Consider the following 28000-nt stretch of genomic DNA (forward strand, 5'->3'; position numbering starts at 1 on the left):
GGTATGATCAACATGCCTAGTGAGGCTCAGTTCTCTGGGTGAAAATGCCTTGTTGATGCCAGAGGTCAGAGGAGAATGTCCAAACTGCTTCAAGCTGATAGGAAGACAACAATAATTCAGATAACCACTTATTACAACCCAAGGTATGTAGAAAAATCGGGTCCGTCCTGCCTTGTATCAAGAGTTCAGGCTGACGGTGGTGTAATGGTATCAGGGGTATTTTCTCTTGTTCCCTAAGTACCAGCTGAGCATTGTTTAAACACCACGCACACACACGCCTTTCTGATTGCTGTAGCTGTCCATGTCCATCCCTTTATGACCACAGTGACCACATCTGCTGAGGGCTGTTTCCAGCAGGATAACACACCATGTCACAGATCATAGAGCGTCTCAAACTGGTTTCTTGATGGTCTCCATGAAATTCATTTTATTTTACTCAAATAACTTTGCTAGTCACACAGTCTCTATCCAATATAGCAGCTTTGGAGTGAAAGCCGAATCAGATATGCAGCTGACAAATCTGCAGCAACTGTTTAATCTCTTTCATGTCAGTATGTCAGTAATAAATAATCAATACATAATATGTGCTTTAACATTTATATCAATAATGGTTTAGAATATGGCATAAGCCACTATAACCACATTTTGAGGTATTTGATGTCATTCATTTTCTTCTTAAACCAGTTATAGACTTAGATTTACTATATCTACCATGTAATAAAAGCCCTCATAGGGATCATAAATATAGAGACTTGAAACTACTTCTTGCTTCCTTCTACATCCAGGAATATTGTGCACAGTTTTATTTATGCTGAGCATGCACAGTTTCACTCAAATACCAGGAATATATTCAAGTTCAAATGAAGGTAACTAAAAACAATTCACTTGTGTGTAAGGGAGCAGATGGCGAAAGAGCTGGAAGAAAAGAGGCAACAGGAAGAGAACCAAAGGTTAAAAGAGGTGGGTGGAAAGAAGGACATTAAAGAACCATCAAGGAAGAAGAGCTTGCTGGGGGTAAAGCAGGTCTGTATCCAGTCTGAAGACCAGCAAATACAGAGAAAAATTAGAGCACTGAATTAATTTCTCCCCTTTCCTCTGTAGTCAACATTGAATGTGCTAAGGGCGTCTTCTGTTAACGACTCCAAAGAGCAATTAGGGGACACAAGAGAGCAATGTCATCTAAATGAAGGTGCAGACAAGTGTAAAAAAAACATGTAATATTTTATAAAATGTAATATAGAGCAAAAAATGAAACGGTTTATAGAGTGCAGCATAATCAGTTACTGAGTGACGTCTGGTCATTATTCCTACAGAGCATCATAGCAAAGAGGCCGATGATCCACAGAAGCAGACAGAAGGAACCACAGGTTCTCCTCAACCCACAGACACACTGGAGATAGACAAGGTAAATTAAGCTTAGCAACGATGTCAACACACTCAACCCCAGTGCATTATTTAAAATGGTAGATATGTATAGCAGACTAATTACCTACTTTGTAACTTACTGGAGTTTTTATACTGCATGTTTGGGATACATTATTTCATAAGATTGTGTAATCTTCAGCTTCTCTTACTTTAGTTTTTAAAACCACTCAATGAAGAATTAATGATTTACTCTGCAATCCAGTGTCTTGCATTCTGCACAGGATCTAATTACATTAAAGTATTTAATTTTGCTTTTATATCCAACATGAATCATGTGTTGTTGCCAGAATACAGAAACTGTAAATGTGAAGAGTGCAGGAGAAGAAAAAGAGTTGAAAGATGGAAAACAAGCAGGGGAGAGGAATCAAAAAGACAGAGCAAGAAGACAGGGCTTACCTGCTGGGAAGGTTTGTACAAATATGCCATTTAAGGGCTCTTTGTTAAGTCAATAACATAAAATCTGAGGCCTGTATTACAAAGCAGGATTTAGTCCAAGTAACTTTGGGTCCAATCCTGGGTTTCCATACTTCTCATTCAGATGCTTCGTACTCACCTTGGTAACTTATGCTGTAAACCTAACCTGTTCTGGTGCACATTATGTTCTACATTAGAGGTTAACAGACTCACATCATTGCCTACTAACCATTCAAGTGCCACCATTCCTTCATTCTCCATTGCTCACCATACCCCCATTCAGTCCCGGGTGGAGAACCTGCAGTCTAAGTTCTGTCAATACGAGGAGAGCCAAGCCCTGGTGGAGCATATCCTGCAGCACTGGGACCGGCGCCGGGGATTGTTGTTGGTCCCACTCCCCACTGAAGATGCTTTAGGGTCAGCTGAAGTTACAACAGAGAAGCAGGTGTGTTAGCTGGCCAACACACCTGGTGGTCCTCCACCAGGTGGCCCTCCAATCCCTCCTTTTTTTTTTTTAACTTAAATGTAAGACTGCTTGGAAAATTGGAAAGGTGTGCTATAATTCTTTATCCTTGTTTGAATCCAAAATATTTTTTCCATCTACACAGTCCTCTGCTGATAAGAAGAGCAGGAGAGTCAGTAACAAGCTCATATCACCTTTGCACAGTCAAATAGCAGGACTGTCAGAAGCAGAGAAGGCAGACGACAAGGCATCTCCTCTGGACATTCCATATATTGTGTTAAATGTAACAGAAAAAGACTACATGAGCATCATAAGCAGCTCTTTGCCTGCCCTAGATGAGGTATAGCATCATTTCACAGATCTTTCATTTTTATAAAATTATTAATGATGTTTCTGTTGAAAATGAAATTATTCTTTCATAAGTTTAAGATGAATTCCTAATCTATTTTCTTTTCTGCTTTGGTCTCATTAGGTGTTGGATGATTTAGGGATAGGTCCTAGTGGCCCTCCAATCCCTCCTTCTGTCACCTTCTCTGTCGTTCCTTTTCCCAAAAAACGAGAGCAAGCTAAACTAGAACAGACCTGTTTCACCTTCCTGGTTCCTTCAGGGCTGGATGAAAAGGACAAGGACAAGAAAGAGGACGAGCTGCAAGCATCCGTTTTAAAGTTATCGGTAATGTCTAAACAAAAAAAATCATTCTTAATTTGAGGCAAAATCTGAAACACAAGCAACATGGACCTCATGTCCATTTAACCCACACAAGCTTATTTTGGTGTTAAAAGCATGAAATTTTAGGTTTTTAAGTCAGAACACTGTTTGTCTGCTGTTTTTGTAAAGGAAGAGGCAACAGGCTCTAAAGGTCATGGCAAGGCCACCATTAAGGACAGCACAGTGGCGAAGGACAAGGATAAAACGGGCCGAGAGATTCACAGGAGCAAGAAACAGACTTCCGCCAAAACAAAAGCACAGGGACCAGAGCGTCTCGGGTCACGTTCGCATGCCTCCTTCCACCCCGAGGACACTGACCAGGAAGAACATCAAGCAAGCTTGGAACAAAAACGCAGCCATATGTAAGACGTACTGCAGAATCACTAATGTTCATTAGTGTTTTTTAATTTGTTGTTGGTGCTGCTTGTCTGAATGTGTGCTTGTATGCATTTAGTCTGACAGCATTTCGCTGGGTTGTGCCAGCTGGCGGTGAGGTGGTACTCAAGATCTGGTTCTACTCAGAGTCACCAGGAACTTTTAAACATACCTTCAACTTTGAGATAGTCGGGACCCGGAGACTCAACCAGCTCATCTGCAGAGGAGTTTCTACTTATCCTTCCATCAGCAGTGATTACATGTCAGTCTGCGTAGTGTGATGAACTAATGTAGTGAAATAACTGCAAACGGGGAGGTTGTAGTTGGCGTGTTGTGTTCTGCCTCACTTTGTAAAAATCTAGATCTATTTTTCACAGATGAATTAAGTTTGAAGCTTTTTAATAGTCTGACTTTTTGTGTGTGATTTCCACAGGACTGTGTTTCCCCACAGTAAGAAAGTCACTCAAACTAAAGAGGGGCTTCTGAAGACCTATGTAATTAAACCTGGATACTTTGAGTTTGGACCTTTGCTCTGTGGCAAGACCAGAGACAGGTGAGAGGCAGAACGATGGCTATAAATGGTTTCATGTGGTTGTGGCTTTCTTTGTATTTACAGATTCACGTGTGTGTTTTCTAGATACAAGGAAAACAGGTACCCCGAGAACTCAGAGAAGCTGGTGATTCACAATAACTCATGTCTGGAGGCTGAGGTCCAATTCAGTTTCAAGCATGATACGCAGGCCACCACATATCTGTTGGACCCCCCAGCCATGACCCTCAAACCGAACCAGAAACAGGTAGAATAGCACTAATGCTGTCTGATAATTTTACTCTACTTTCTCTACTTACATTTAAATACTTTTCCACCCTACAAGGAGTTGACGCTTTGGTCGTACCCAACAAAAGTAGGACAAATGAAGGACGGCTTGATTTGCCAGATCAAAGACAATCCTGAGCTTGTGGTCATTGAGCTTTCGTGCTGGGGCGTTCGGCCAGAGTTGGAGTTGGAAAGCAAGCATTTGCACTTTGACAGGATTTTGCTGCACAGGTACCAACATATACCGCAGTAATTCAGGGAACACGGATAACTATTGCTCAGTTTACAGATTCAAAAGTGAATTTGAAAAAAAAAAACCATGAAGAATTTTCTCAAAAGAAAGGAGCTTCAATGATAAAATATGCCACAGTGGATAATTTGGGATTTCTCTCTCTTCACCCAACCTTTTTTATCCTGCCCAGGAGGGACAGCCGCAGCATTATGATGTATAATAAGACAGCTCTGCCAGTGTCCTGGAGATTGCAGGGTGTGGAAGAGTTGGGTGATGAGTTCACTGTGCCACAAGATCAGGGCATCATCTCACCTAACTCTTCTTTCCCTTTGAGCTTGCGCTTCAGAGCCCGAAGGCCACTCAATATTAAGAGAATCTTGCGTCTGGAGGTAGAGTACAACCAGAGCAGTACTCATGCTGTAGTTAATAAATAACATGAAATAAATGAATATATTATAGACATATTATACACACACAGAAGTACAACATGTGGGTTTTTTTCCAGGTAGCCGATGTGGAGAAAATCCTAGGTGTTGTATACACTGAAAATATTCAGGTTACTGCTGAAGCCTATGACGTGGACCTGGAAATCAGTCCAGGTACAAATGAAACAGCTTTTCGTTTAAATGTGAAAGTGAATGTGGGCCTTTTATTGATTTAAATGCAGTAAACAATCCGATTTTGACCATTTTGAACCTGCACTTCCATTCTCCACATTTTATGCAAAAGAAGGAGTCACATAAAAATGATATTTAAGTTGAAAAAATGTAACAAGGATGTTACAGTAACTGAAAATCCATCATACAGACATTGTTATATACATTTATATTTCCTTAAATAATGAAAATTAAGTAGAGCTGCCTTTTTATCATGAGGAAATATTTTTGTCACAGAGAACTGGCATCTAACGCAGCTAAGGACCATTAACAGATAGCACTGCAAAATGACTGACTGAGTGGGTGGCAGGATATAATAACCACCAATAATGTACTACATGCTCATGTTTCTATGTCAGATGGCTGTCTTAATTTTGGAACCATCAGAGTCTTTGAGGATGTCAGACTGTCACTCAGATTGAAAAACCAAGGAAAATATGAAGTATCTTACAAGTGAGTTTAAACTGATAGTTTTTGCAATATTTTATTCATATAAAGGTTTTCATGGAACGGTCATTTAATTTTATTGTTCTCTTATCACAAGGTTTAATGTTGAGCAGACAGACCCAGTGCAGCCAGACCTAAACTCCATTTTCAAAGTGTCTCCTCAGTGTGGTAGTCTGATGCCCAACAAGCCCGCAACAGTGAACATCCTCTTCAAACCTGATGTGGAAGTGTTCATTAAAGACCAACCTATCCTGCCTTGCCAGGTTCGATCCATAAAAAGTAAAAACTTTATTTAAAAGATTTAAATAATTGATAGCTGACACTGAGTGAGCTAATCTTTTGCAGGTGATTGAACCGAGCATTGGGACAGGAGGAGAAACTGTAGCTATCGTGGCGATCAGGGTTTCAGCCCGATCTGTTTTCACCAGGTGAAGGCCGATTCACGCTTTCACTAATTCTGCACTATTAATATATTATTTATTAATAGTGCAGAAACATTATTGTATTATCGTATTATAGTATAGAATTTGAAAAACTGTGTTTCTTTCATCTCATTTCCAGCCTCTTATTTTGCTCATATGAAGCAGCTTAGCAGTTGTTTTTTTGTTTTTGGTGTTTTATGTTCGTCTCTCTTCAGGTACAAGATCACACCTTCATCCGACTTGAACTTTGGTCCTCTGATCTATGGCAACAAGAAAAGCCAAAGCTTCACCATAGAAAACAATGGGGTCTTTGAGGCCTCTTTCACCATCTGCCGCATGATCACAGATCCCGTGAGGACAGGGTAGGCCAACAGAACACACGAAAACAACATATCCAGCACATGTTATTTTAAAGATATTTTATTTGCTCCACCATTTTTAGTTTTAGTGTTCACAAAACAAAATTTTGTAACATTTATTGTTAATAAATTGTGTATTTTTTTTCTCTTTACATTCTGGTCTCAGGGGTCCAGGTAAGACTATATCAAGAGAGACCCTTTCAGGGAGGCCCAATGCTGCCAAAATACCACCAGAATCCTTTCAGAGTTTTCTTCAGGTGAGAGAACACTGGTGAATTTCACACCAGTGACAGTGCCTGATAGATGGTCCTGTTTGTGGTTTTACAGTCATTGGACTCTTCATTAATTTTCTTAGAGTTACATTTTCTGTTTATTTTGAGATTAGTCAAGCTAATAATTAACACATGAATAATCACAAAACAGTCCTGACATTTTTTCTTTCAGTTCCTTTGAGTTGTTATGGATTTACAAAAGTAAAACAGACAAAATAGACACTGAAAAGGTCTATAAAGTGAATTAATAAGAAACATGATAAAACCCCTTAATTTTAACAGGGAAGCAATACAAAAAACGGTGATGATGGTCATGAAATAAAATTGTGTATAATTTAGTGTCTTTGATTTTTATGCTTAATAGTTTGTAAAGCAAAATAAACTAAATTCTGCTCTTTGACATTAAATTTGATTTCTTTTTGTAAGTACTCCTTTCAGTATTCTCATCACCTCTCCTTGCTTCTTCTGATTTTCCTGAATTCTTCCAGAATCGCCTCAGCGTGGGTATGTTCTCAGTGTCTCCCTGCATTGGGAGCCTACAGCCAGGGTCTCAGCAGCTGGTGACAGTGGACTGTGCAGCTGAACAGCTGGGCAGGTGGAGCCAGGGTCTGCACATTGACATCATTGGGCGTGACCCCTCAGACCATCCTGATGGCATACCCTACACACTGCTGGCTGAAGTCTGCAAGCCAGGTGAGAGCTGCATGATTCTTTTTTGATCAGTAAAGCTGGTCAGGCTCAGCTCTACAGTCCTGAAATTACCAAAGGCATGTTAAAAAGATTTTTGATCAAAGATCAAATTCTGTTCTAAACTTACTGCTAGCCGTTCTTTGACTTAAATCATATTATATCTAGCTCTTTTTTTTTGGTTTCTAGGCATAGTATTGGATATGGCCTCCATCTTTGAGGAACACCATCTGTGCTGCAGCAGTAGCCAGCTTTCTTCAGAGCAGTTTTGCAATGCTAAAGGGATTTTTGTGCTGGATGAAAATAAGTTTATCTTCAACAAAATCCTGGTGGGTCAAACCAGCCGAGCTCGCTTCAAACTCACCAACAGCAGCAAGGTCCCCTGCATGCTCAGCTTGGCCATCAGAAGTGCTGGGCCTAAGGTGAAGTGTTTAAAGTCACAAGGATAAATGTATATCGGACTGTTTCTGTCTATCATAATGTAGGTAGAAGTTTGAGTCTAAAATATGTATGTTTTACAGTCATCCCGACACATTGAGGTCTTTGACTTGCCTGTGACAACACTGAGCATTCCCAGCCTCTCGCACGCGTTTGCTGTTGTCACCTTCACACCTCAGGCAATGCAGCATTACAGTGTTGTGTTTGAGGCCAAGGTGGAGGGAAGTGGAAGGTAAAGAAGCAAATGACTGTGTATGCCACTGCGGTGTTGTCTTTAGTTTTTTTATCCCTTTTTTAATCCCTGTTACTACTGTATATAATAACAATAACAGCACCGGTTGTTTTCTGCTGCTGACTTCTCCCACCCTGCTCTCTTCTCTCTGCTGGATTAAGAGTGACACCCACAATTAAGACCAGCGTGCTGGAGTTTGACCTTTTGGGACAAGGCACTCTGCCCAGTGTTTGTGTGGTACGTCCAGGTCTGAGGAGCAGTAAAGGAAGCCCAGTGCTGCACTTCAGACGGGTACCAGTAGGGCGCAGACATATCCGACCCCTGGTGCTGTTAAATAATGGAAATGTTCCAGCTGAGGTGAGAAGAAGGAAATTTGTCTGTTTATCCATTTTAAATTCAGTAAAACCAAATTATACCAAAATATAAATATTATTATTTACAATGCATTCAGAAACATAACAAACAGTCTAGGTAGGATTTCATGAATAATGAATGTGTTTTCTGAAAATGTGTATAGGTCCAGATTGACATGCTGGATGAGCATGGTGTGTTCACCCTAAAAGCTGCGTCTGACAACATTAACGCCTCAGTGGACTCCACACAGCGTGCTTCAGGTAAATAAAACTTGTATTTGTGAAACAACGCCTACAGAAAAGTGCACTGTAATTTTAACTGTAATGTTTTAATGCTCGTTTTACCACGGCACTCTGAAAATACAGCTGACATTTCTTTAATCTAAGTCTGAGTTCTTAAGGCTGTAGTGTGACTTTCTCTCCTAAGTGGCCATCTTAACATTGCTGGGTACTGTCTTACATATTGTTGTAACTATTCATCGCATTAGCTGGCAGTTCTTTATAGTCCATGAGCATCAACGTGACCTTATTGCAAGAACTTCCCATTCAATTTATGTCCCAATTTATGATTTATAGATCCTAACCGACATGACTCGGTTTTACCCTGTCTTTTCTTTGAGGTCAAGTGTGATCTTGTTTTAGTTTAACAAATGCACTGAAAACTAGTGGGTGAGGCTTTAAACCATTCACACTTCCCACTCCTCAATGGTTTCTGACATTTTTCCTTCTCCACAGAGCACAAATCGGTGCACAGAGTAAACCTAAAGCTGAAGAGTAATGAACCAGTGGAGATTGAGGTTGGCTTCTGCTCTGATAAACCCTTGAATGTCAAGGAAAAAATGTCACTGCAAGTGAAGGACAACCAGCAGAGCAACACTACAATAGAAGTAACAGGAGAGGCTTACCAGCCAATCGTCTCTCTAGATCACATCAGCAGGTCGTTGCAGGATATAGATCATGAAGATGAAAAAGAAGGTATGGCATAAGATTTTTTTTACAAAACCTCCTAATCTTGTGATTTAGTTCAACAGAAGCTTGAGTCTTTTATTAAAGACCTAATTTCTCGTTTATAGGTAATTATGAGGTGCTGGATTTTGGTGACTGCCATGTAAACGTTCCATACAAAGAAAGTTTTACTATGACCAACCACAGCAGCAGCCAGGTGCTGAGGTTTGAGTGGCCCCCTAGTGGACCTCATGTCAGCTTTTCACCACAGGTAAAATATCAACAAAGTGGCAGAGGCTGTCAAAACTGTTAAATGGTGGAGCCAAAAAATACTTTTTCATAGCAGTGATAAAATGTGCATTGTCAAAAGTCGCTGGTTAGTTTGGCATTATTTTTGAAACAAAATAATGCCTCAGTGCAATCAGCATTTCTCTTGTGCAATAATTAAATAATTTGTGGTTTTAAATATGTACCAATGACTTTATATTCATTTATTTATTATACTTGCTCTTTTTTAAACTTTGTATTGATGTTTTTTTTGTTTTTATGTGAGCTTGTGCAACATAATTTCGTTCTGCGTTGAATATTTGAGGTAGTGCTGACAATGACAATAAAAAAAATCTTGAATCAAACCAGCATCAACAAATAGTAAATACAGCTATAGACATTATTTCTGAACACACGCAGTTCCTTTCCTAAGACACTGATTGTAGTAATTTTACATTTTCTCTTGCTTGTTTTACTGCCAGCTCAGGAAAACATTTAGCTGCTTGTTGTTACAGGTGGGACACCTTCATGCTGGTTGCTCTAAGGAAGTGATTGTCACATTTAGCTCCAGCAAGGCAGTGACTCTGTCTCAGCTGCAAATGAGATGTAAAGTTTGCCAGGTGGAGTTCCAGCAGCCTGTAGAGGAGGTAGCTGACTGGGATGACCGACACAAGATGGTACACTGGCTGAGTTCTTCAGAGAAAGCTTCAGATGCATCCAAACAGGCTGTAAAGGACAAGGTACATGTGGGCCCTAGCTTATTGTGTTAGAGAGACAAGTGGTGTCAAATGCTGTATAAGGAGACAAGTTAATAAATCACATTCTTTTATCCAGGTGATAAGAACAGATCCTGAGCCTTGCTGCTCTGTGGTCGACGGCTCTCAGGTGGAGCTTGAATTACGCATCAGTGCTGTCTGCGACTATGTGAAGTTAAGCTGCAGCACAGACATCATCCTCTTTGAGAACACCATGCTTTTCCAAACCAGGCTGCAGCAGTAAGTCAGGTTTTGTGTACAACATATTCCAAGTCATCAAACCTAATAATATATAACATGGTATTCTTGTGAAACATTATTTGGGGTTTCTTATTCATCAGATAGAAATGAAAATACTAAAGATCAAAAAGATAGCCACTAAAGGCTTATATGTGATGTATATCTAACATTACATTGCTCAACAGTGGGCACCATAAATGTAAATTCAAAAATATGTCTTTCTTTCTGAGTATTTCTGAGTGTTACTTTTTTTGTTGTCTGCACACACGCACGTAGACTGCAGGTTGTGAATGAGGGAAGTTTGAAGGTGGAATTCTCCTGGGAAGTTCTCATGGATCCAAGCAGCAATATTGTCAGCTGTGACCAAGAAGGTACGACAGAAATATTATATCATCAATATTATTGGGTCAACTTGTCATTGTTGGATTTGATCCTGAAAATAAGTGCTATTTCTTTCTGTACCTACACGTGAATACTTTAAAATAAAGTACACTTTCTTCTTCTTTCTTTCTTCTTCTTCTTTAAAACCTGGACTTGACTCTGTGTAAATGTCTACATGTGGTGTTTAACAGAGGGGACCTCGACTTCTCGACCTGGCAGCAGATCAGCAGGATCGCTGACTGAAGCCCGTCCTCTGGCGAACTTGTTGTCACTTCTAATGTTGAACCCTGAGCTTCCTCCTTTCAGCATTGAACCCAGCGTAGGGACCATGAAGCCGGGTGCCAGGCAGAACTTCACTGTTCGCTTTTTACCCCTGCAGGTGTCCACTTTTCAGGGAAAGCTGTTTTGCAGGTAAGGGAAGTGTAACATTTCCATGCAGGTAAACGTTTAACTAGGTATTTTCTTCAAGTTTTTTGAAAATGGCGTCAATGGTTTGGATGCTTTTCTTTCCTTTTTGTAAGTATGCACTTTTCTTCCAGTATTCAGAACTTGCAGGATGGGGAACAGGTCCCGTGTATCTCAGTGTGTGGCCGCAGCCTTTTGCCCCAATTCCACTTTGACCTGGAAGATTCAGACTACATCAGTGGGAACCGTCGTAACTCTGAATTCAGTGGCCCTCTGGACCCAAACACCAGAATTTTGGAGATTCATGCCATTGGTTTGTCTGTACCATCAACAAGGTAATAGCAAGTAAGGTTAGAACTTCTATCTCTGTCAGTGTAACCCGGGATGTTTCATGCTCTCGGTTGACTCTTTAGGTCTTTTAGTGTGGTGAACCCAACCAGTAAGCCCTACTCATTCAAATGGAGGTGTGAGGACAAAAGTAGGAGCCATTTCCACTGTCTCGTTCCATCTGGTGTCATTCCCCCTGGGAACAAAGCAGAAGTAAGAATAGACAGAGTGCACCCCACATAACAGTGATGGTCTTTTCGTCGTAAAGTATCTCACAGAGTGTACTACCTCATTCCCATCTTGATCTCATTTTCTCCATTAGTCAGTCTTGGGTTCTCTTCTTTTACCTTTATCTGTCTTTATTCATCTCACTCACTCCACGTGTTTTTCTTGAACTAACAGTATATAGCATTATGACCACCTGCCTGATATCTAGCCCCCCCACCCCCACCACCACCACCACCTCTCTTTTGCCATGAAAATACCAAATAACTGTGATGCACTGGGTATTCTGATACCTTTCTATCAGAACCACCATTAACGTTTTTGGCAATTTGAGCTCCAGTAACTTGTATGTTTTCATGAATGAGTCTTGGCCACCCCTGAACCTGCTTTGTCTGCTTTGTTTGTAGGTGTGTTTTGAGTATGTTGCCGAGCAGCTGGATGCAGTGGAGTCCTTCTGGACCTTCATTGTTGACACTCTCTCGCTATCTGTTCCCTTCCTATGTGTGGGCACTGCTAGAGAACCAATCACCTATCTCGACAGACCTCACTTTGACTTTGGGGAACTGCTTCTTGGTAATTCAGTTTTAATATATACAAAAGCAAACGTTCAAATAATCCCTTATACTCATACTTTGTGCGTATTTGCTTCTTTTGATGGTAAAATTAGATGATTTTTTGTCTTTAACTGGCTTGGCTAATGAAATGCAACAAAGAATACATGTCATTCAATTGAGCTTAGATTTACAGCAAGTGTGATGATGTCCTGCTCTGCCAACTCAGTCCCTGCCTGCATCAGCTGATGGCTCTACCAATGCCCTTCCACAAATCCAGTTGGCAGCTCTCACACAGGGCATGCTACCTAAGTTTCTTTAGCCTGCCTACGGTTGATGTGCATCTGCAAGCTGCTTTGCAACCCACTTCCAACACAGCTCCTCTTTCAGTTTATGCCTTAAGATTAGTAAATATACTGTCTCTAATGATATCTTGGTGTTAATGGCAGATGTGTTGCCACAATAGGTGTTTCTAAGAATAAATTAATCTATCACATTCTGATACAGATTACTTTGAATTTTTCCATGTACTCTTAAAGGACAAAAAGTGGAACAGGCAGTTAATTTTGTGAGTGAAGAGGAAGAGCCCTTCCATTTCTCTGTGGTTCCTTCATCTCTTTTCTGTGAAGACCAGCAATCGAGGCTCATATTGGAGCCCATGACTGGCACAGTGGCACCCCAAAACAGGTTAATGACATTATAATCTTAATTAGATAGCGATGAAATATGCTCCCCAATGGCATGTTATAGAAAGTCCAAGAGAAAACTGCATCAGATAATTGTAAACTGTTTTGTGCAGGTTGCCATTATTGGTGTCGTTCACACCTTCCTGTGAAGGTTATGTGAGTTTCAAAGTGGTTCTGAGGGTGAAGAAGAAGTCAGAGCCACTCACACTGATCATTAAGGCTGATTGTTTCACCCTGAGCACTTCTGTACAAGTTGAGAAGCCAGAGGGGGGCCTCAAAATGATTGCCCCCAACCACCAAGAAACTCTGGACTTTGGGGAGGTGAGATGATACAGACAAAAATATTCATATGTATATATGTACAGTCACCTTCCTTTACATGACAACTTAGAGCTTCCTGTGTGTCTTTCTGTAGGTGGGGATTTCAGAGCAATCCACTTTTACTTTTCTGGTGTCCAATCTGTCAAGATTCATCCTGGAAGTGAACTTTGAACTAACGGGTCCCAAAGCACTGCAACAGCACTTAGTCACAAAAACACAAAATGCTGCCATCGATGCTGGGAAGCAGCTGCAGTCTTCACTGTGTTTTTCCCCCCAGTGCATTTGCAACCTCAAAGACGTCAAACTAAATATCAAGGTAATAGGCTGGTGTGGATTTTTACAGAAGTAACATGCTTTAAAGGATCATCGAGGCTTTTAAGACTAAAGGAAAACATCATGCTTGTAGTTCTCTTTTAAGAAAAGCTCATGTACATGTAGGCAGTTTGGCTGAAGTTATCATTTTCATTAGCAGTTATTGTTATACCATAAAAATAGATCATCTTTTAGAACTAAGTCTGTCTATCTGAGTATTGTGTGATGTTTTTTTTTGTTTCCTTGCTGACAGTTTAACCAAAAGGCATTTCCAGTGGAAATGGGCTGACATATCCTGAGCATAACCATGTATAATGTGGCTTTGTAGCTTATCAAGGTCGTGCTAAAACATTTTTTGACAGATTTTCGAGCGCCGTGTACTACATAAAATTGGTTTGAGGTCTGTGAGCACAACCAGAATACATAAGGCGCACAGGATTATAAGGAGCACTGTCCATTTTTCAGACAATCAAAGGATTTTAAGAGCGACTTATTTTCCGAAAAACACGGTAATAACGACGGCCCGCTTGCATGCCCTACCAAAAAATGTGCTTTGGTGTGTATCTGACGGATGAAAGCCAAACCAGTTCCACACCACTGAAGTTGCACCATTTTTACAAACCAATTCTGGTTCATCTGTTTCATTCGACGATCCTCTTTCGCCTTCTCATTCTCCGTCGCCGCCATGCTTTTTCTGCCATGTGCGTATGAAAACAAAGGCACTGCGCATGTGCGTTTTACCCATATTCTATCGCGACATTTTATTTTCTTATCATTGCCTAACACTATACCGGTATTACCGTGAACGGTATGATATGGCCCAGCCTTAGGTGTGAAAGATAATAATTATTGAGTTTTGCTTTCTGGGCATTTCCCTTTCTGATGTAAATTTCTTCTTGATTCATCTCATCAGGTGAAACGTGGGCCAACATTTGCCTTTGATATAAAAGGCAAGGCTGTATCACCCAGTCTCGAATTCTCCTCTACCAAGCTTAACTTTGGGAAGTGCTTCTTGTACTGTCCTGGTATGGAACCGGCAACTCAGACCCTAGTGTTAAGGAACAATGGCAAGAGGGACATCAGGTGTGTTTAAGTCTCCGAACCATAAGCATGATTTTTTTATGAACTATTGGATTAGAGTTCGCATATTTATTAATATAATATAATATGTAATATTAATATTATATTAACACATAATGTTTTGCTGCAAATATCATCAAAGCAGAACAGATTTATTTTAAAATGTAAGGTAACTGACATTTGATATTTCTTATCTCTAAACTAGTTTTCTGGATTTATGGTAACTTAATGTTAAACAGTTGTTGTCGTAGTTTGAATTCCAGTTTTTCTAGGATTCAAGGTTCTTCAAACATTCAAAAGCTGTTACTGGTTTTACTCTTATCTGGCTCGTTGGCTGGTCCTGTCCTGGCCAACTCGGCATGATGCGTGGGAAGAAGAGGGAGACACTGCTGTAACTTTGCCTGAAGCAGATCTTTAATTCTTTTCATATAGGGCAGCAACATGACAATATCAGTTACACTCAAACATGCACATTCTAAACACTTTACAGTTGATTACAGTAACTTAATGACTGTGTCAGCCCTTCATGGTGGTTGCAGCTCAATGTCACATAATCTTGTCCCAGGCTTCCTACAACAGGAAGTAACATCACACAGAAGGTCCAGAAACAAGAGGATCATTTAGAGCCTGATTGATAAATTGCTTTTAATTCAATTTAGAATTTTTACTCAGCATTTTTTCAGTGTCGCAGTTTAAAAATACGCTTTTTTTAACTGCTGCAGCAAACCATGGATTACTCATTTACATTCTGCTCGAATCAGCCAGTTGTTGTATTTGTTCAGTTTATATGTTGCCACTGGGAAACTGCAGATTTTGATGTTGCATAGTTTATTTCTGTTTGACAAACTTTGCAAAATCAACACTCAGAACATCGTAAAAGGATGTTTCTCCTGCCTCTTCTTTACTTTTTAATTTGTGTTTATCATTCGTCCCAAATACAAATACTAGCATATCGCTAATATCGCTGATAGTGACGCCACCAATATATCAGTCAGGCTCTAGTATCATTCAGATTTTTGTTTTTTTGTGTCAGGTAACTCTGAGAACAGCACGTTGCTGTGTAGATAAACAAAAATTTGACTCACAGAATCTGATCCTTCAAATCTTGTGCTTTCAGCAGGATGCCTCAGTTCTGTTTCTCTCCACCACTCAGTTGTTACTATAATCAGAATAAATGAGACTTTGAGAGTCTAAAATTAGATTCCTGTCTTCTGCTCCTCAGCATCCAGTGCCAGTTCAAGAACACTGCTTTCTTGGAGATGGACTTCCATGCAGATATTTTGTCACCTGCTGGTGTAAAAGAGATACCATTCACCTTTTATCCTCGTAAGCCATGTCAGTACCACGAGAAGCTCACCTTCATCTTAAACAGCTGTGTCACAAAACAGGTGGAGATACTGGGGCAGGGCATCGAGATGAAGGTGAGAACCACTGTGCATGTGGTGGACTCAACAACTATATTTAGGTTTTTCGTCAAAATACAATTTTGTCGTAAAAAAAAAAGATAATAATTAAAATGATATTTAAAATAATAAAATTAGCACAAAGAGCAACAATAATAATAAAAGAGTATAAAATGATAATTAGAATTACATTTAATACAATAAAATCAGCACATTAGATTAAAACAATAAAATCAGGGTCAGACTGTGTCATAAGCCAAGGAGTAAAAAATGGGTTTTAAAAGTGGACAGTGAAGAGGCCTCTCCAATGTGCTGGGGCAGATTGTTCCACAGATTAGGAGCCGCAATAGAGAAGGCCCTGTCCCTTCTGAGCTTTCTCTTGTACCTGGGTACCTCGTCGCGAGCTCCCCCAAGCAACGGCTTTCTTCTGTGTTTAATTTTACTTTTCCTTTATTTTTTCACGAGCAGCACTTGTCTCTAGGGCTGGGTATCGTCACTGATTTCTAGAATCGATTCAATTCCGATTCACAAGGTCCCGAATCGATTCGATCCACGATTCGATTTAATTCGATTCGATTCGATTCAATTTAAATCTGGGAAATTTTGACAGTCAGAAATATAATTCAGATCAGTACATTTACATATTTTTGTATCTATAAAAAGGAAGCTGACACTCGCAAGACTTTATCCAAGCTGTGAGCATCACAGCAGATGCCTTTGTGTCAAAGTAGCTGAAGATAAAACACAGAAAAACATGTAGGTGATTTTCCTGGCCTGGGATTTTATAAAAAATATTCTGCAGTACATCAAAAACGAAAGAAAACCATTAATTAATCAACATTACCTCTGACGTTACAGCGGTTTTATTAGAGACATGGCTAAGCATTTTGCATTTTGAATAATTTTAAAAAGTTTAAATTTGTTCAGTATTGAACAGCAGAAATGAGGTTTTCTTTTCGGAAGAATGTAAAAGGGAAAAAAACAGCGGCCGACAGCGCTGTAAGCAACAGTAGACTTGTGCGTAACAAGCAAGCGAATAATGAAGAAAGCGAAACTGTTCGAGAGAGAGGGGGAGGGAGAGAGGGAGAGAGAGAGAGCTGCGCATCGCAATGGAAGCAAAACAGTAAAAGAGGGAATTCATGACGATGTTTATGTGAAGCGTTTGGATCTTCTTTTGCTGCTGGTTCGGTCAATATTGTTTGGAGAGACATCAAACTAACAGCCTTAGAATCAGCGCATAAAGGGCGTGAACACAAAGCGCGGACCCGGATCAGCGAGCTGTCGGCTTTCACTTTCAGCCCCGACTGTGAGAAAGGCGACATCTAACTGATTCTGATCCGCGGGTCACGCCCTGTGTTTAAGTCTATGTGAAGAATCCCTGTACCTGCTCTCATTTACTGTTTGGTGGTTCTTGAAATTTTGTGAGATGTCACCAGAGATTCTGGCATTTCGGACACAATAAATTTATATTAAAAAATCGATTCAGGATTTTAATGAATCGATTTTACGTTATCCAAGCCAGAATCGATTTTAATCGATGAATCGATTATAAAAACCCACCCCTACTTGTCTCCTTGTGTACGACCGACAAACCTTACTGGACATAAAAGACGGTCTTTCTTATAACTTTCCGGAGTTCAAGTTTTGCAACACGGACGCTCCGTTTGCAGACCCCCCATTCATCTCACCTGAGACGCCTTTGTTCTCTGGCCCTGGAGGCCGCAAACGCCGACGCAGAGGGAGAAGATCTGGCGTTCTGGTTCGACTGAGACGGCGCACTTACAGACCACCATTACCCAGTTTATTACTGGCTAATATGCAGTCTCTGGAGAACAAGCTGTGCGAGATTCGGGCACGGATCTCATTCCAGCGAGAGATGCGGGACTGCTGCGTGATCTGCCTCACAGAAACCTGGCTATCGGACAAAGTACCGGACTCCGCAATACAACTGCAGGGGTTCTCTGTGCACCGCGCGGACAGGTCACAGGATCTTACTGGGAAAAGCAGAGGCGGTGGTGTGTGTTTCATGATCAACAACAGCTGGTGTGATTATGCGAACGTGCACCCGGTCAAATCCTTCTGCTCACCGGACCTGGAGTACCTGATGATTAAGTGCCGGCCATTCTGGCTACCGAGGGAATTTACAGCAGTGATTATTACGGCTGTTTACATTCCCCCACAAGCCGACACTGACCGTGCACTCAGGGAACTGTACAGCGCGATCAGCAGCGAGGAAACCGCACACCCAGAGGCAGCGTTTATCACAGCCGGAGACTTTAATAAGGGAAACCTGAAGAAAGTCTCACCAAAACTCCATCAACACATCCTTTTTAACACACGCGGAAACCGGCTACTCGACCACTGTTACACCTCTTTCCGGGATGCGTACAAAGCCCTCCCCCGCGCCCCATTCGGCCAATCAGATCACTGCTCCATCCTGCTCCTGCCCGCCTACAGGCAGAAGCTGAAACAGGAAGCTCCAACCCGGAGGGCGGTGCACTGTTGGACGGACCAATCGGAGTCTGCGCTGCGGGACTGTTTTGATCACGCGGACTGGGAAATGTTTCACGTGGCCGCCAGAGACATTGATGAATACACAGACTCAGTCTGTGGATTTATCAGGAAATGCGTGGAAGATGTAGTCCCATCCAGAACAGTCAAATCCTTCCCAAATCAAAAACCCTGGATTAACGGAGATGTTCGCGCGGCACTGGCGGCACGGAACACCGCCTTTGCCTCCGCGAACACATCGGACTACAAACACGCACATTACCAACTCCGGAAGACGATCAAAGCAGCCAAACGTGAGTACAGGGACAGGGTGGAGCAACAGTTTGACAACCCTCGGAGTATGTGGCAGGGACTAAACACGATCACAGACTTTAGAGGGAAAACCAGCACACCGCAGACCACGGCCTCTCTGTGTGAGGATCTAAACGTATTCTACGCTAGATTCGACGCAGCGAACACCATGAGACCGGACAGTGTGCGCACCGCGGATGACGTCAGTGCGCACACTGTGTCTGAGGAGGATGTGCGGAAGTGCTTCAGGAAGGTGAACGCACGCAAAGCTACTGGTCCGGACGGGATTCCCGGCCGCGTCCTCAGGTCATGCGCAGCTCAGCTGGCTGGAGTGTTCACGCACATCTTCAACCTTTCCCTCTCTCCGTCTGTAGTCCCAGCCTGCTTCAAAATGGCCACCATCGTCCCTGTACCCAAATCCTCCACCATCTCCTCATTGAACGACTGGCGACCTGTAGCCCTTACCCCCATCGTAAGCAAATGCTTCGAGAAGCTGGTCAGGGACTTCATCTGCTCTGCACTACCCGACTCACTGGACCCTCTACAGTTCGCACACCGCCACAACAGGTCCACTGATGATGCCATAGCCCTGACACTACACACTGCCCTGTCACACCTGGAGAAGAGAGACACGTATGTGAGGATGCTGTTTGTAGATTACAGCTCAGCATTCAATACCATCGTTCCCTCGAAGCTGGACAGGAAACTGCAGGATCTAGGACTGAGCAGCTCCCTCTGCAGCTGGATCCTTAGCTTCCTGTCTGACAGACGCCAGGTGGTCAGACTGGGCAGCATCACCTCATCCCCCATCACACTGAACACTGGTGCTCCACAGGGGTGTGTACTGAGCCCCCTCCTGTACTCACTCTACACCTACGACTGCACAGCCACTAACAGCTCCAACATCATTGTGAAGTTTGCGGACGACACTACAGTGGTGGGTCTTATCACCAACGGTGATGAGACGGCTTACAGGGAGGAGGTCAGCGCCCTGACCCACTGGTGTCAAGACAACCATCTCACCCTCAACGTCGCAAAGACAAAGGAGTTGATAGTGGACTTCCGGAGGTGCAGAGAAGTACACACCCCCATCACCATCAACGGCGCTGCTGTGGAGAGAGTGAGCAGCTTCCGGTTCCTTGGTGTACATCTGGCTGAGGATCTTACGTGGTCAGTACACACAAACAAAACAGTGAAGAAGGCGCAGCAGCGCCTCTTCTTTCTCAGGAGACTGAAAAGATTCGGCATGAGCCCCCGCATCCTCAGGACCTTCTATCGCTGTGCCATTGAGAGCATCCTCACTGGATGCATCACCACCTGGTATGGCAACAGCACCGCCTACAACTGCAAAGCTCTCCAGCGAGTAGTGCGGTGCTCTGAACGGATAATTGGAGGTGAGCTTCCCTCCCTCCAAGACATCTACAGGAAGCGCTGCCTGAGGAAAGCGGGGAGGATCATCAAGGACTCCAGTCACCCCAGCCATAAACTGTTCAGACTGCTTCCATCAGGAAGGAGGTTCTGCAGCATCCGGTCCCGTACCAGCAGACTGAGAGACAGCTTCTTCCATCAGGCCATCAGACTGCTGAACACGTCATAGACACCTCAGCTTCACTGCTGGAACTTTAACATTATGCACTCCATACTGTATATAAATGCCACTTGTTTTGCACATATTCAACTCTGTATATTTTATATATTTTATTATTATTATTATTATTATTATTTTTATTTTTATTTTTTTTACTATTTAATTTGTAAAAATGTGTATACACACACACACACACACACACACACACACACGTAGGAAAATATTTAGTATACACATCCAGAAATGCATATACTATTATATATTGTACATATATTTATTAGTTTCAGGTTGGCCATTCTTGTATTTTGCTCGTTTGTGTTGTTGTGTTTGCACATCTCTGTTGCTTGTGAAGCTCGCACACAAGAATTTCACTCGCATGTGCTGTGCCAGTGTGCCTGCACATGTGATGTGACAATAAAAGTGATTTGATTTGATTTGATTTGACCTCCAGGAGCAGCTTGTCAGCCTACACCTAGAACATAGATTGAATACCCACCTCACAGTGGTTATGGATGGATTAAAAGGCATCTTTTAGATCTAATATGGGCTTATATCAATATAGCATTTAACTGTATTATGTGTTTGAAAAAAGCAACTTGAACACATGTAAGATTTATAAAATCAAGCTACATATTTAATAATTTTATTGATATTAGATTTTCAAAAACCTGGATCCAATGTGAAGATGCTCTGATGTCCACTGGCTTCATAATTTGACCATAAAATGTATCAAAATCAGTATGTTTTTAATATCATATCCTGACTTTTTGTAGCTGGAAGTTGAGCATCCAAGGCAGAAGAAGGTGAAATTGGGACCTCTGAAACTGGGTCAGAAGATGAAAAAACAGGTGGTTCTAGTAAACCGCAGCAGTATCGACCTTTCTTGCACCCTAATGCTCAGCACAGATACACCAATTGATCAGAAGGTATGCAGACAGACAACGCAGGCAAGATATGCATAAACAGCAGTCCACTCGAGCAGCACTTCATGTCACCCTCTCTCCCAGGATCTGTGTTTCAGTCCAGAAGGTGAGCTGAAGCTGAAGTCTAGTGGCGGATCATGTAATGTTCAGATCCATTTCTCACCTCATCAGCGCATTCGTCCCTTCATTGCTGAGCTGCAGGCAAAGTGTTTAGGCTTGATCCAACCCCTGCTGACCATCCAAGGCTCTTGCCAGGTACATAAATTTCACTGTGAAACAGATAATCTGTTTCTTTATGTGTCTTGATCAGCATCAGCTTCTAGGAGTAAATTGTCACATAAAATATTTTTTAATAAACCTTTCCTTCAGACTTCCTTTAAAAAAGTTCTGAATATAGACTGTATTACTAATATGAATTAAACTGAATGCCATGATCTTATAACAACGATTACCGTTAACATAATTCACAAAAAACTACCAGGGTGTTGAAGTTCAGCTGGACCAGGACTGCCTTTCCTTTGGAGCTGTGGTCCAGCACTGCCAGGTCAAGAAGAAGATTGTCATGACGAATACTGGCGACAGTAGTGCCAGGTAAGGTTAGACGCTACCAGCAAACAAATCTCCACACAGACACACAGTATTGTATTATTGCAATCAGGTGTCACATGCACAGGATTATATCCTCCTATTTGCTTTTTACTTTTCAATCCACCTTCTTACAGGTTTAACTGGAAAACAGAGGATTTTCCTGCAGAGTTGTCCATTGTGCCATTAAAAGGATTTATCAACCCAGGGATGGAAGTTTCCTTTCAAGTGACGTTTGCCCCTGTGGAGCTGCGTAACGACACAAGATATGAGAATCTGTCCTGCTTTGTGGAGGGTTCCTCGTCACCCATCACCTTTACTGTCACTGGCTCCTGCATCGCCACCTCCACCAGCAGAGAGGTTTGACTGAAGCACCTTTTCAGACAAATACAGTGTTGAGTAATATAGTAAACAAACAAAAAAAACCATCTGATTGATCATTGGATAGTTACTTGTTAAGAGCTATTTCAGGTTAACTGAATGCTTTTGAAGACCAGTGAGGATGAGAATGTGTCATATTTACATGATGCATGTATGTGATCTAACTTTTAAAAACCACTGACTTACATGTGTAAGTGATTATTTGTGCTATTGAGTTAAAAGTGAGAGACTTTGATCTTACCTTTCAGTATTCACATGCAGAGCAGCAGTGCTTTATGTATTCAGTAAACTAACGAATTCTGTTTCCATTTAATTATTTTAAATAACCACATGGCATGGCATAGTTTCAGGTTTCTAATACAAATCTGCTCACTCACATGGGACAGTGTTTCCAGTAACCAGTCAATAAATTCAATAAATTTGAAACCAGATGATGGCACAATAGTAAAGATGACTGTGAGTGTTTCAGATTGTAGGAATGGTTAGAGGTCAACATCAGGCGATGTGAAACATATATAAGAGTTTTTAAAAAATATTACTTGGCTTCAATGAGCTCTGTAACACTAATGTCTACAAGAAGTCTATCTAGAGATTGAGTTGAAGGTAATCTAATTTTTTACCATGACACAGGAATTAATTTCTCATATCAGCAGATGTAGCTCAGATGTGGGAAGATTATGTTTTGACATCAGAAGTTTAAACGTCATACGTCATCTGTTCTTTGTAATGTCAGCGCCTTTGAGCCATCTGTCACTGAACTGTTGCTGCCCTCTCTCTGTGTGCAGGTGGTGAATTTTGTTTGCCCAGTTCGTGGCTCTCACACTCAGACCCTGTCTGTGCTCAACCCCACAAACCAGGGTTACAGCATCGCACCTGTCATTGAGGGTGAGCACTGGAGTGCAGCACTCTCTGTGAACTTCGAGCCCCACCAGAACACGGCATTCACGATCACCTACCGACCTATGACCATGACTACTTCTGGAAAGAAACATCAGGTAGAGGAGCAGTGCCATTTTAGTGGCACTGAGTTAAATATGAAATGCATGTAGATACGATTGATTGATTAAATGGATTTAATCCCTGAAAATTGTACATTTCTCCTTCCTTTTACCTCAGGGAACAGTCTTTTTTGCTTTTCCCGATGGGACAGGCATGCTGTACTCCTTGCAGGGAACTGCTGATCCTCCTAAAGCAGAGGACACTATTGTGCACGAGCTGCCGGCAAAAACTAGCCACACTGTGCTGCTCCCTGTGCACAACTGGCTCTCTAGGCAACAGCGGTAAAACACTTAAGACCACATTTACTAATCGGGGTAAAAACGCTGAAAGGTGTGGTTATATTTATGGGGAAGTTGCACTGTTTTCTAAGCACAGGCACAGTCAGTTCACTTTAATATGACATGCTGAATCAGCAAGGTTAGCACAAGGTCAAGAGATGATATTCAGCTAATTTACTAACAGGAGAAGTTTGTTAATGGAACCACCAAATATTGTTTATTTATGTGTAATAAAACTTTATTAAGGAAAAAAGTGTTTTTGCAGGTTAATAATGTAATTGCATTGATCAGAACAACCACAAACAACCGCTTCAAACTAACAAACAAATACAAAACATCAAAATAAGAAATGGGCTGCTATTAAAACTTCTCGAGGCATGATTACTGTCAGGATAAGGTCCAAATTCAGCATCATCATCCTTGCATTATCTTTTTTCTTCAGCCATATTTGTTGAAATTCCTGCCACAGAAGCCACAGAATGTTGAAAAGAACCTAATGCCAAAAACTGAAATTTAAGTTTTGTTGCTGCTGATATTGTGTGTCTCCTTTAGTTTGGAGGTCCCAGGTGGCTTGGTATAAGTTTTTATCACATCTTTGTCTGGATTTCCAAATAAAGTGACACGAGTGCAGAAACGTCTCCTAAATCTCTGCAGCAGTAACTGACACATTCAAGTGTAAAAAATAATGTTTTTTTTCTCCTACTTTAAATTGCATGTTGCCATTGTTAAAAATCCATCCATCCATCTTCATCCGCTTTATCCGAGGCCGGGTCGCGGGGGCAGCAGCCTAAGCAAAGAGGCGCAGACCTCCCTCTCCCCAGCCACCTCCTCCAGCTTATCTGGGGGAACACCAAGGCGTTCCCAGGCCAGCCGAGAGATATAATCTCTCCAGCGTGTCCTGGGTCTGCCCCGGGGTCTCCTCCCGGTGGGACATGCCTGGAACACCTCACCCAGGAGGCGCCCAGGGGGCATCCTTGTCAGATGCCCGAACCACCTCAGCTGGCTCCTTTCGATGTGGAGCAGCAGCTGCTCTACTCTGAGCCCCTCCCGGATGGCCGAACTTCTCACCCTATCTCTAAGGGAGAGGCCAGCCACCCTTCGGAGGAAGCTCATTTAAATCATTTGTTAAAAATCTGTTATTAAATATTTAGCAGCAAAATATACCACTGTCTTTACCAGCTATTTTTTTTTTTTAAATATGTGTATGCTGACCCAGAGATAAAAACTGTAGCTGGGTAAAGTGGAAATCGAAAATTTAAATATTCTAGCACTTTAATAAAAAGTGGAGGGAATGATCTCAGTCATGTCATGAATGTTCTCATCTGTGTTCTCAGGTTCCTTGTGCAGCTAGAGATAGTGAAGCCTGATAAACCAGATGCTACAGTGTCCCTCAGGGGCATCAAGTTCATCGATGTCCCCGCCCATGCTAACAGGGACTATGAAATGTCTTTCTTTACATATACAGAGGGACAGTTTAACACCAAGGTTTGATCAAACATTACACATTTCCAGATCTGAACTGACATTTGTTACCCATCATGACATCCTTTAATCTTTTTCTTCAGGTGACATTCCGTCACCATGAGACAGGTGAGTACTTGTTCTACCTCGTTACCTTCAAAGCCACGTCTCCAGGAGTCCTGTCCACCATAGAGTTAGTGACACCAGTTCGCCGGGCGGCCTCAGCCACCGTTCAAGTAGAGAACCCCCTGACCACAGCTTCCTGCCTCACCACTGAGTGTAAAAGCCGTGATATCATTGTCCCACCTCAGCACACGGTGCCAGGCCAGTCCAAGGTGAATACTGAATGCGTCTTCCATCATACTTGGAAAACAAACAAACAAAACCCCTAACTGTGTTTCCATAAACAAACTCTAATAGGCACTGTCTGTGAATGTCTGCCTTTCCTTTTAGGGTGTTTTGCCTTTCGAGTACAAGCCTCTGCAAGCAGGCGAGTCTACAGCACGGCTAACTTTGTTCAGCAGTGAGCTGGGCCACTTCCACTATGATCTGCTTCTCAGAGCTCTGCCTCCAGCACCAGAGAAAACTGTGCACTTTAACGCTTTACTGGGCCGTAGCCACACCGTCACTGTAAAGTTTATCAACTATGCCCGCTTCAAAACCACGTACTTCTGTAAGGTAAAAACAAAACAAAGAAGAAGAAATAGCCCTCTTCTGTCTTTGTATACATTCATGCTAGGATGACTTTATATGCATTCAGTGTCAGCCTTCATCACTTCTTAAGACACCTTTTTATGTGTTCTTTATAATTTGTCAACACACAACTCAGTGTCTGTATCTTTCTGCCAGTTTTAAACAGAAATTTTCTCGTGTTGTCTCTCTCCTCCAGACTGATTACCCAGACTTTATCGTGGACAAGAGTGTGAGTGTAACTCCGGGTTTCCACGTGGGCTCAGAGGCCAGCGTGGACGTCTGTTTTGAGCCTTCTCAGCTGGGAGAAGTGAAAGGCCAGCTCAGCCTGTCTTCAGGAGTTGGTGGAGAATACATATTTCCCTTACATGGGTTATGCTTGCCCCCCCAGTCTCAGGGCCCGTTCAGCATTAAAGCTGGTGGGAACATCATCATCCCCTTCAAGAATGTGTTCCTGCAAACCACAGCTTTCTCTTTTCTGGTAAAGACCAAGTAGAATTTGTGAAAATGGGCACAGTGAGAAAACCAGACCAAGCAGTGGCGTAAAGCTAAAAATATCTTATTGACATAACATTAAGTGATTTCCAACATACTAATTCAAACACATCAAAAAAAAGTCAATGTTATTAAAAACAGGGATGTTTTACTGCGGAGTATTTACACTGTGTTCACTGTGACACCATGAAACATTAAATTTAGCCTGGAACAGATGGCAGAATTGTGCAACTCTGTTGTGCAACCCTATGTTTCAACAGATTTGACTCCTGCTTCTCTCTGATACAACTTTCACTTTAGCAATTTTTTTTAGCATTGATAAATGCTTCAGTTTATGTGCTTCACTTAATAGTGCAGCTTATTTTGATTTTATGTAACCTGAACCCTGTTTATGCCTATAGGTTGACAACCACCATTTTATAGTCAAAGGAGGGGGAAGCATCAAATCCAAAGAGATTCAGAACATCCAGGTGTCCTTTGAGGCTCCTCCAGATGGCTCTCCAGGACCGTGGTTTGGCACCTTGACCATCTCCAGTCAGAGCTCTGAGGGCTACAGGAAGCCCTACTCATGGGTCTATTACCTGAAGGGCCACCGCCCCGAGTCATTATAGAAACATGCAAATATAGAAAGACAGAGATGCCAACATGAGTACAATGAAAAAGACATTGATTGCCAGATTGTACGATGGTCCAGTTGCATATGCTGACAAGTGACTTATCTGAAGCTTCATTAAGATTTTATTGCCAAAATCCAGAATATCTCCTTGTGTAGTGCGTGATTCAAGTAATTAGCTGACAAACCTGTCAATAAATATTTAACAACTGACTGAATAAATTCTGCAAAGAAAACTCGGAGATGCCTGTTACTGCACACACATGGGGGGAATCATGAGTTCATTTGAACAGTATATGTGGTCCATTGATAGGTCCAGTTAGATCACTTGACTTCCTTTTTGTATCATAATGACCCATATGTTAACTTTTCACCTAAGTGAATTCATCCAAACTGGCCTGTTTGCTGTTAGACTCATGGCACATTATGGGGAAACTAGCTATACAGCAGTAACTTTCTTATTATCCAAAGTTAGAGCTATCACATCACACATGGTGAGGAGCTGCAGTGTATATGCAAAATTCACTCTTTTTACTTCTTAAGGAAAAACACTTTGATACAACCTTTGTCAGACTGTTCCGGTGGCCCACTCTTCCTCTTTTCATGGTGGAAAGAACAAACTTAATTAATTAAACCAAAGTGCACATAAGATGTAATTTACAGACTTGTGCTTAATCATTTATTAATCATAAACAATCAGCCCAGCTTTACTGCTTGCAACAACAAGCCAGAAAAAAAAAAACCCACACAAAACAAAAACGCAATATCCCTGCATTGCAGCAAGTCACATGGTACAGTTGTAGCAAAAAGTTTTGAGAATGACACAAATATTGGTTTTCACAAAGTTTGCTGCTTTTTGTTTTTATGATAGCAATTTGCTTATAATGCAAAACGTTTAGAAGAGTGATCAGATGAATTGAAAAGTCCTTCTTTGCCATGAAAATGAACTTAATCCCAAAAAATCCATTTCCACTGCATTTCATTGC

General features: G+C 41.7%; 1 protein-coding gene across 1 annotated transcript in view; it reads left to right on the top strand.

The window, feature by feature from the left end:
* The window catches only part of LOC146690181 (axonemal central pair apparatus protein HYDIN-like), a 56507-nt gene extending 29271 nt beyond the window's left edge, over positions 1–27236 (top strand). Inside the window, exons 45-93 of the mRNA XM_085435065.1 lie at positions 897–1023; positions 1102–1189; positions 1314–1405; positions 1713–1832; positions 2123–2284; positions 2448–2642; positions 2775–2975; positions 3141–3373; positions 3466–3648; positions 3820–3939; positions 4024–4183; positions 4262–4434; positions 4626–4824; positions 4941–5034; positions 5451–5544; positions 5636–5801; positions 5884–5966; positions 6176–6322; positions 6486–6576; positions 7080–7284; positions 7468–7700; positions 7800–7948; positions 8110–8305; positions 8466–8562; positions 9037–9276; positions 9375–9517; positions 10029–10253; positions 10348–10508; positions 10785–10879; positions 11081–11300; positions 11429–11629; positions 11708–11834; positions 12254–12419; positions 12937–13084; positions 13197–13404; positions 13499–13720; positions 14630–14799; positions 16019–16217; positions 21363–21515; positions 21597–21767; positions 21994–22103; positions 22235–22457; positions 23264–23473; positions 23595–23758; positions 25090–25240; positions 25321–25551; positions 25670–25894; positions 26106–26387; positions 26803–27236. Coding sequence (XP_085291191.1) covers positions 897–1023; positions 1102–1189; positions 1314–1405; positions 1713–1832; positions 2123–2284; positions 2448–2642; positions 2775–2975; positions 3141–3373; positions 3466–3648; positions 3820–3939; positions 4024–4183; positions 4262–4434; positions 4626–4824; positions 4941–5034; positions 5451–5544; positions 5636–5801; positions 5884–5966; positions 6176–6322; positions 6486–6576; positions 7080–7284; positions 7468–7700; positions 7800–7948; positions 8110–8305; positions 8466–8562; positions 9037–9276; positions 9375–9517; positions 10029–10253; positions 10348–10508; positions 10785–10879; positions 11081–11300; positions 11429–11629; positions 11708–11834; positions 12254–12419; positions 12937–13084; positions 13197–13404; positions 13499–13720; positions 14630–14799; positions 16019–16217; positions 21363–21515; positions 21597–21767; positions 21994–22103; positions 22235–22457; positions 23264–23473; positions 23595–23758; positions 25090–25240; positions 25321–25551; positions 25670–25894; positions 26106–26387; positions 26803–27012 — 8263 coding nt within the window. The 3' untranslated portion in view covers positions 27013–27236. The remainder of the gene's footprint in view (positions 1–896; positions 1024–1101; positions 1190–1313; positions 1406–1712; positions 1833–2122; positions 2285–2447; positions 2643–2774; positions 2976–3140; positions 3374–3465; positions 3649–3819; positions 3940–4023; positions 4184–4261; positions 4435–4625; positions 4825–4940; positions 5035–5450; positions 5545–5635; positions 5802–5883; positions 5967–6175; positions 6323–6485; positions 6577–7079; positions 7285–7467; positions 7701–7799; positions 7949–8109; positions 8306–8465; positions 8563–9036; positions 9277–9374; positions 9518–10028; positions 10254–10347; positions 10509–10784; positions 10880–11080; positions 11301–11428; positions 11630–11707; positions 11835–12253; positions 12420–12936; positions 13085–13196; positions 13405–13498; positions 13721–14629; positions 14800–16018; positions 16218–21362; positions 21516–21596; positions 21768–21993; positions 22104–22234; positions 22458–23263; positions 23474–23594; positions 23759–25089; positions 25241–25320; positions 25552–25669; positions 25895–26105; positions 26388–26802) is intronic.
* Positions 27237–28000: the final 764 nt, after the last annotated feature.

Source organism: Copadichromis virginalis, linkage group LG16 (genome assembly GCF_057382275.1).
Source record: "Copadichromis virginalis isolate Kocher_CV1m ecotype Utaka linkage group LG16, C_Virginalis_male_GT1.1, whole genome shotgun sequence".
NCBI classification, from domain to species: domain Eukaryota; kingdom Metazoa; phylum Chordata; class Actinopteri; order Cichliformes; family Cichlidae; genus Copadichromis; species Copadichromis virginalis.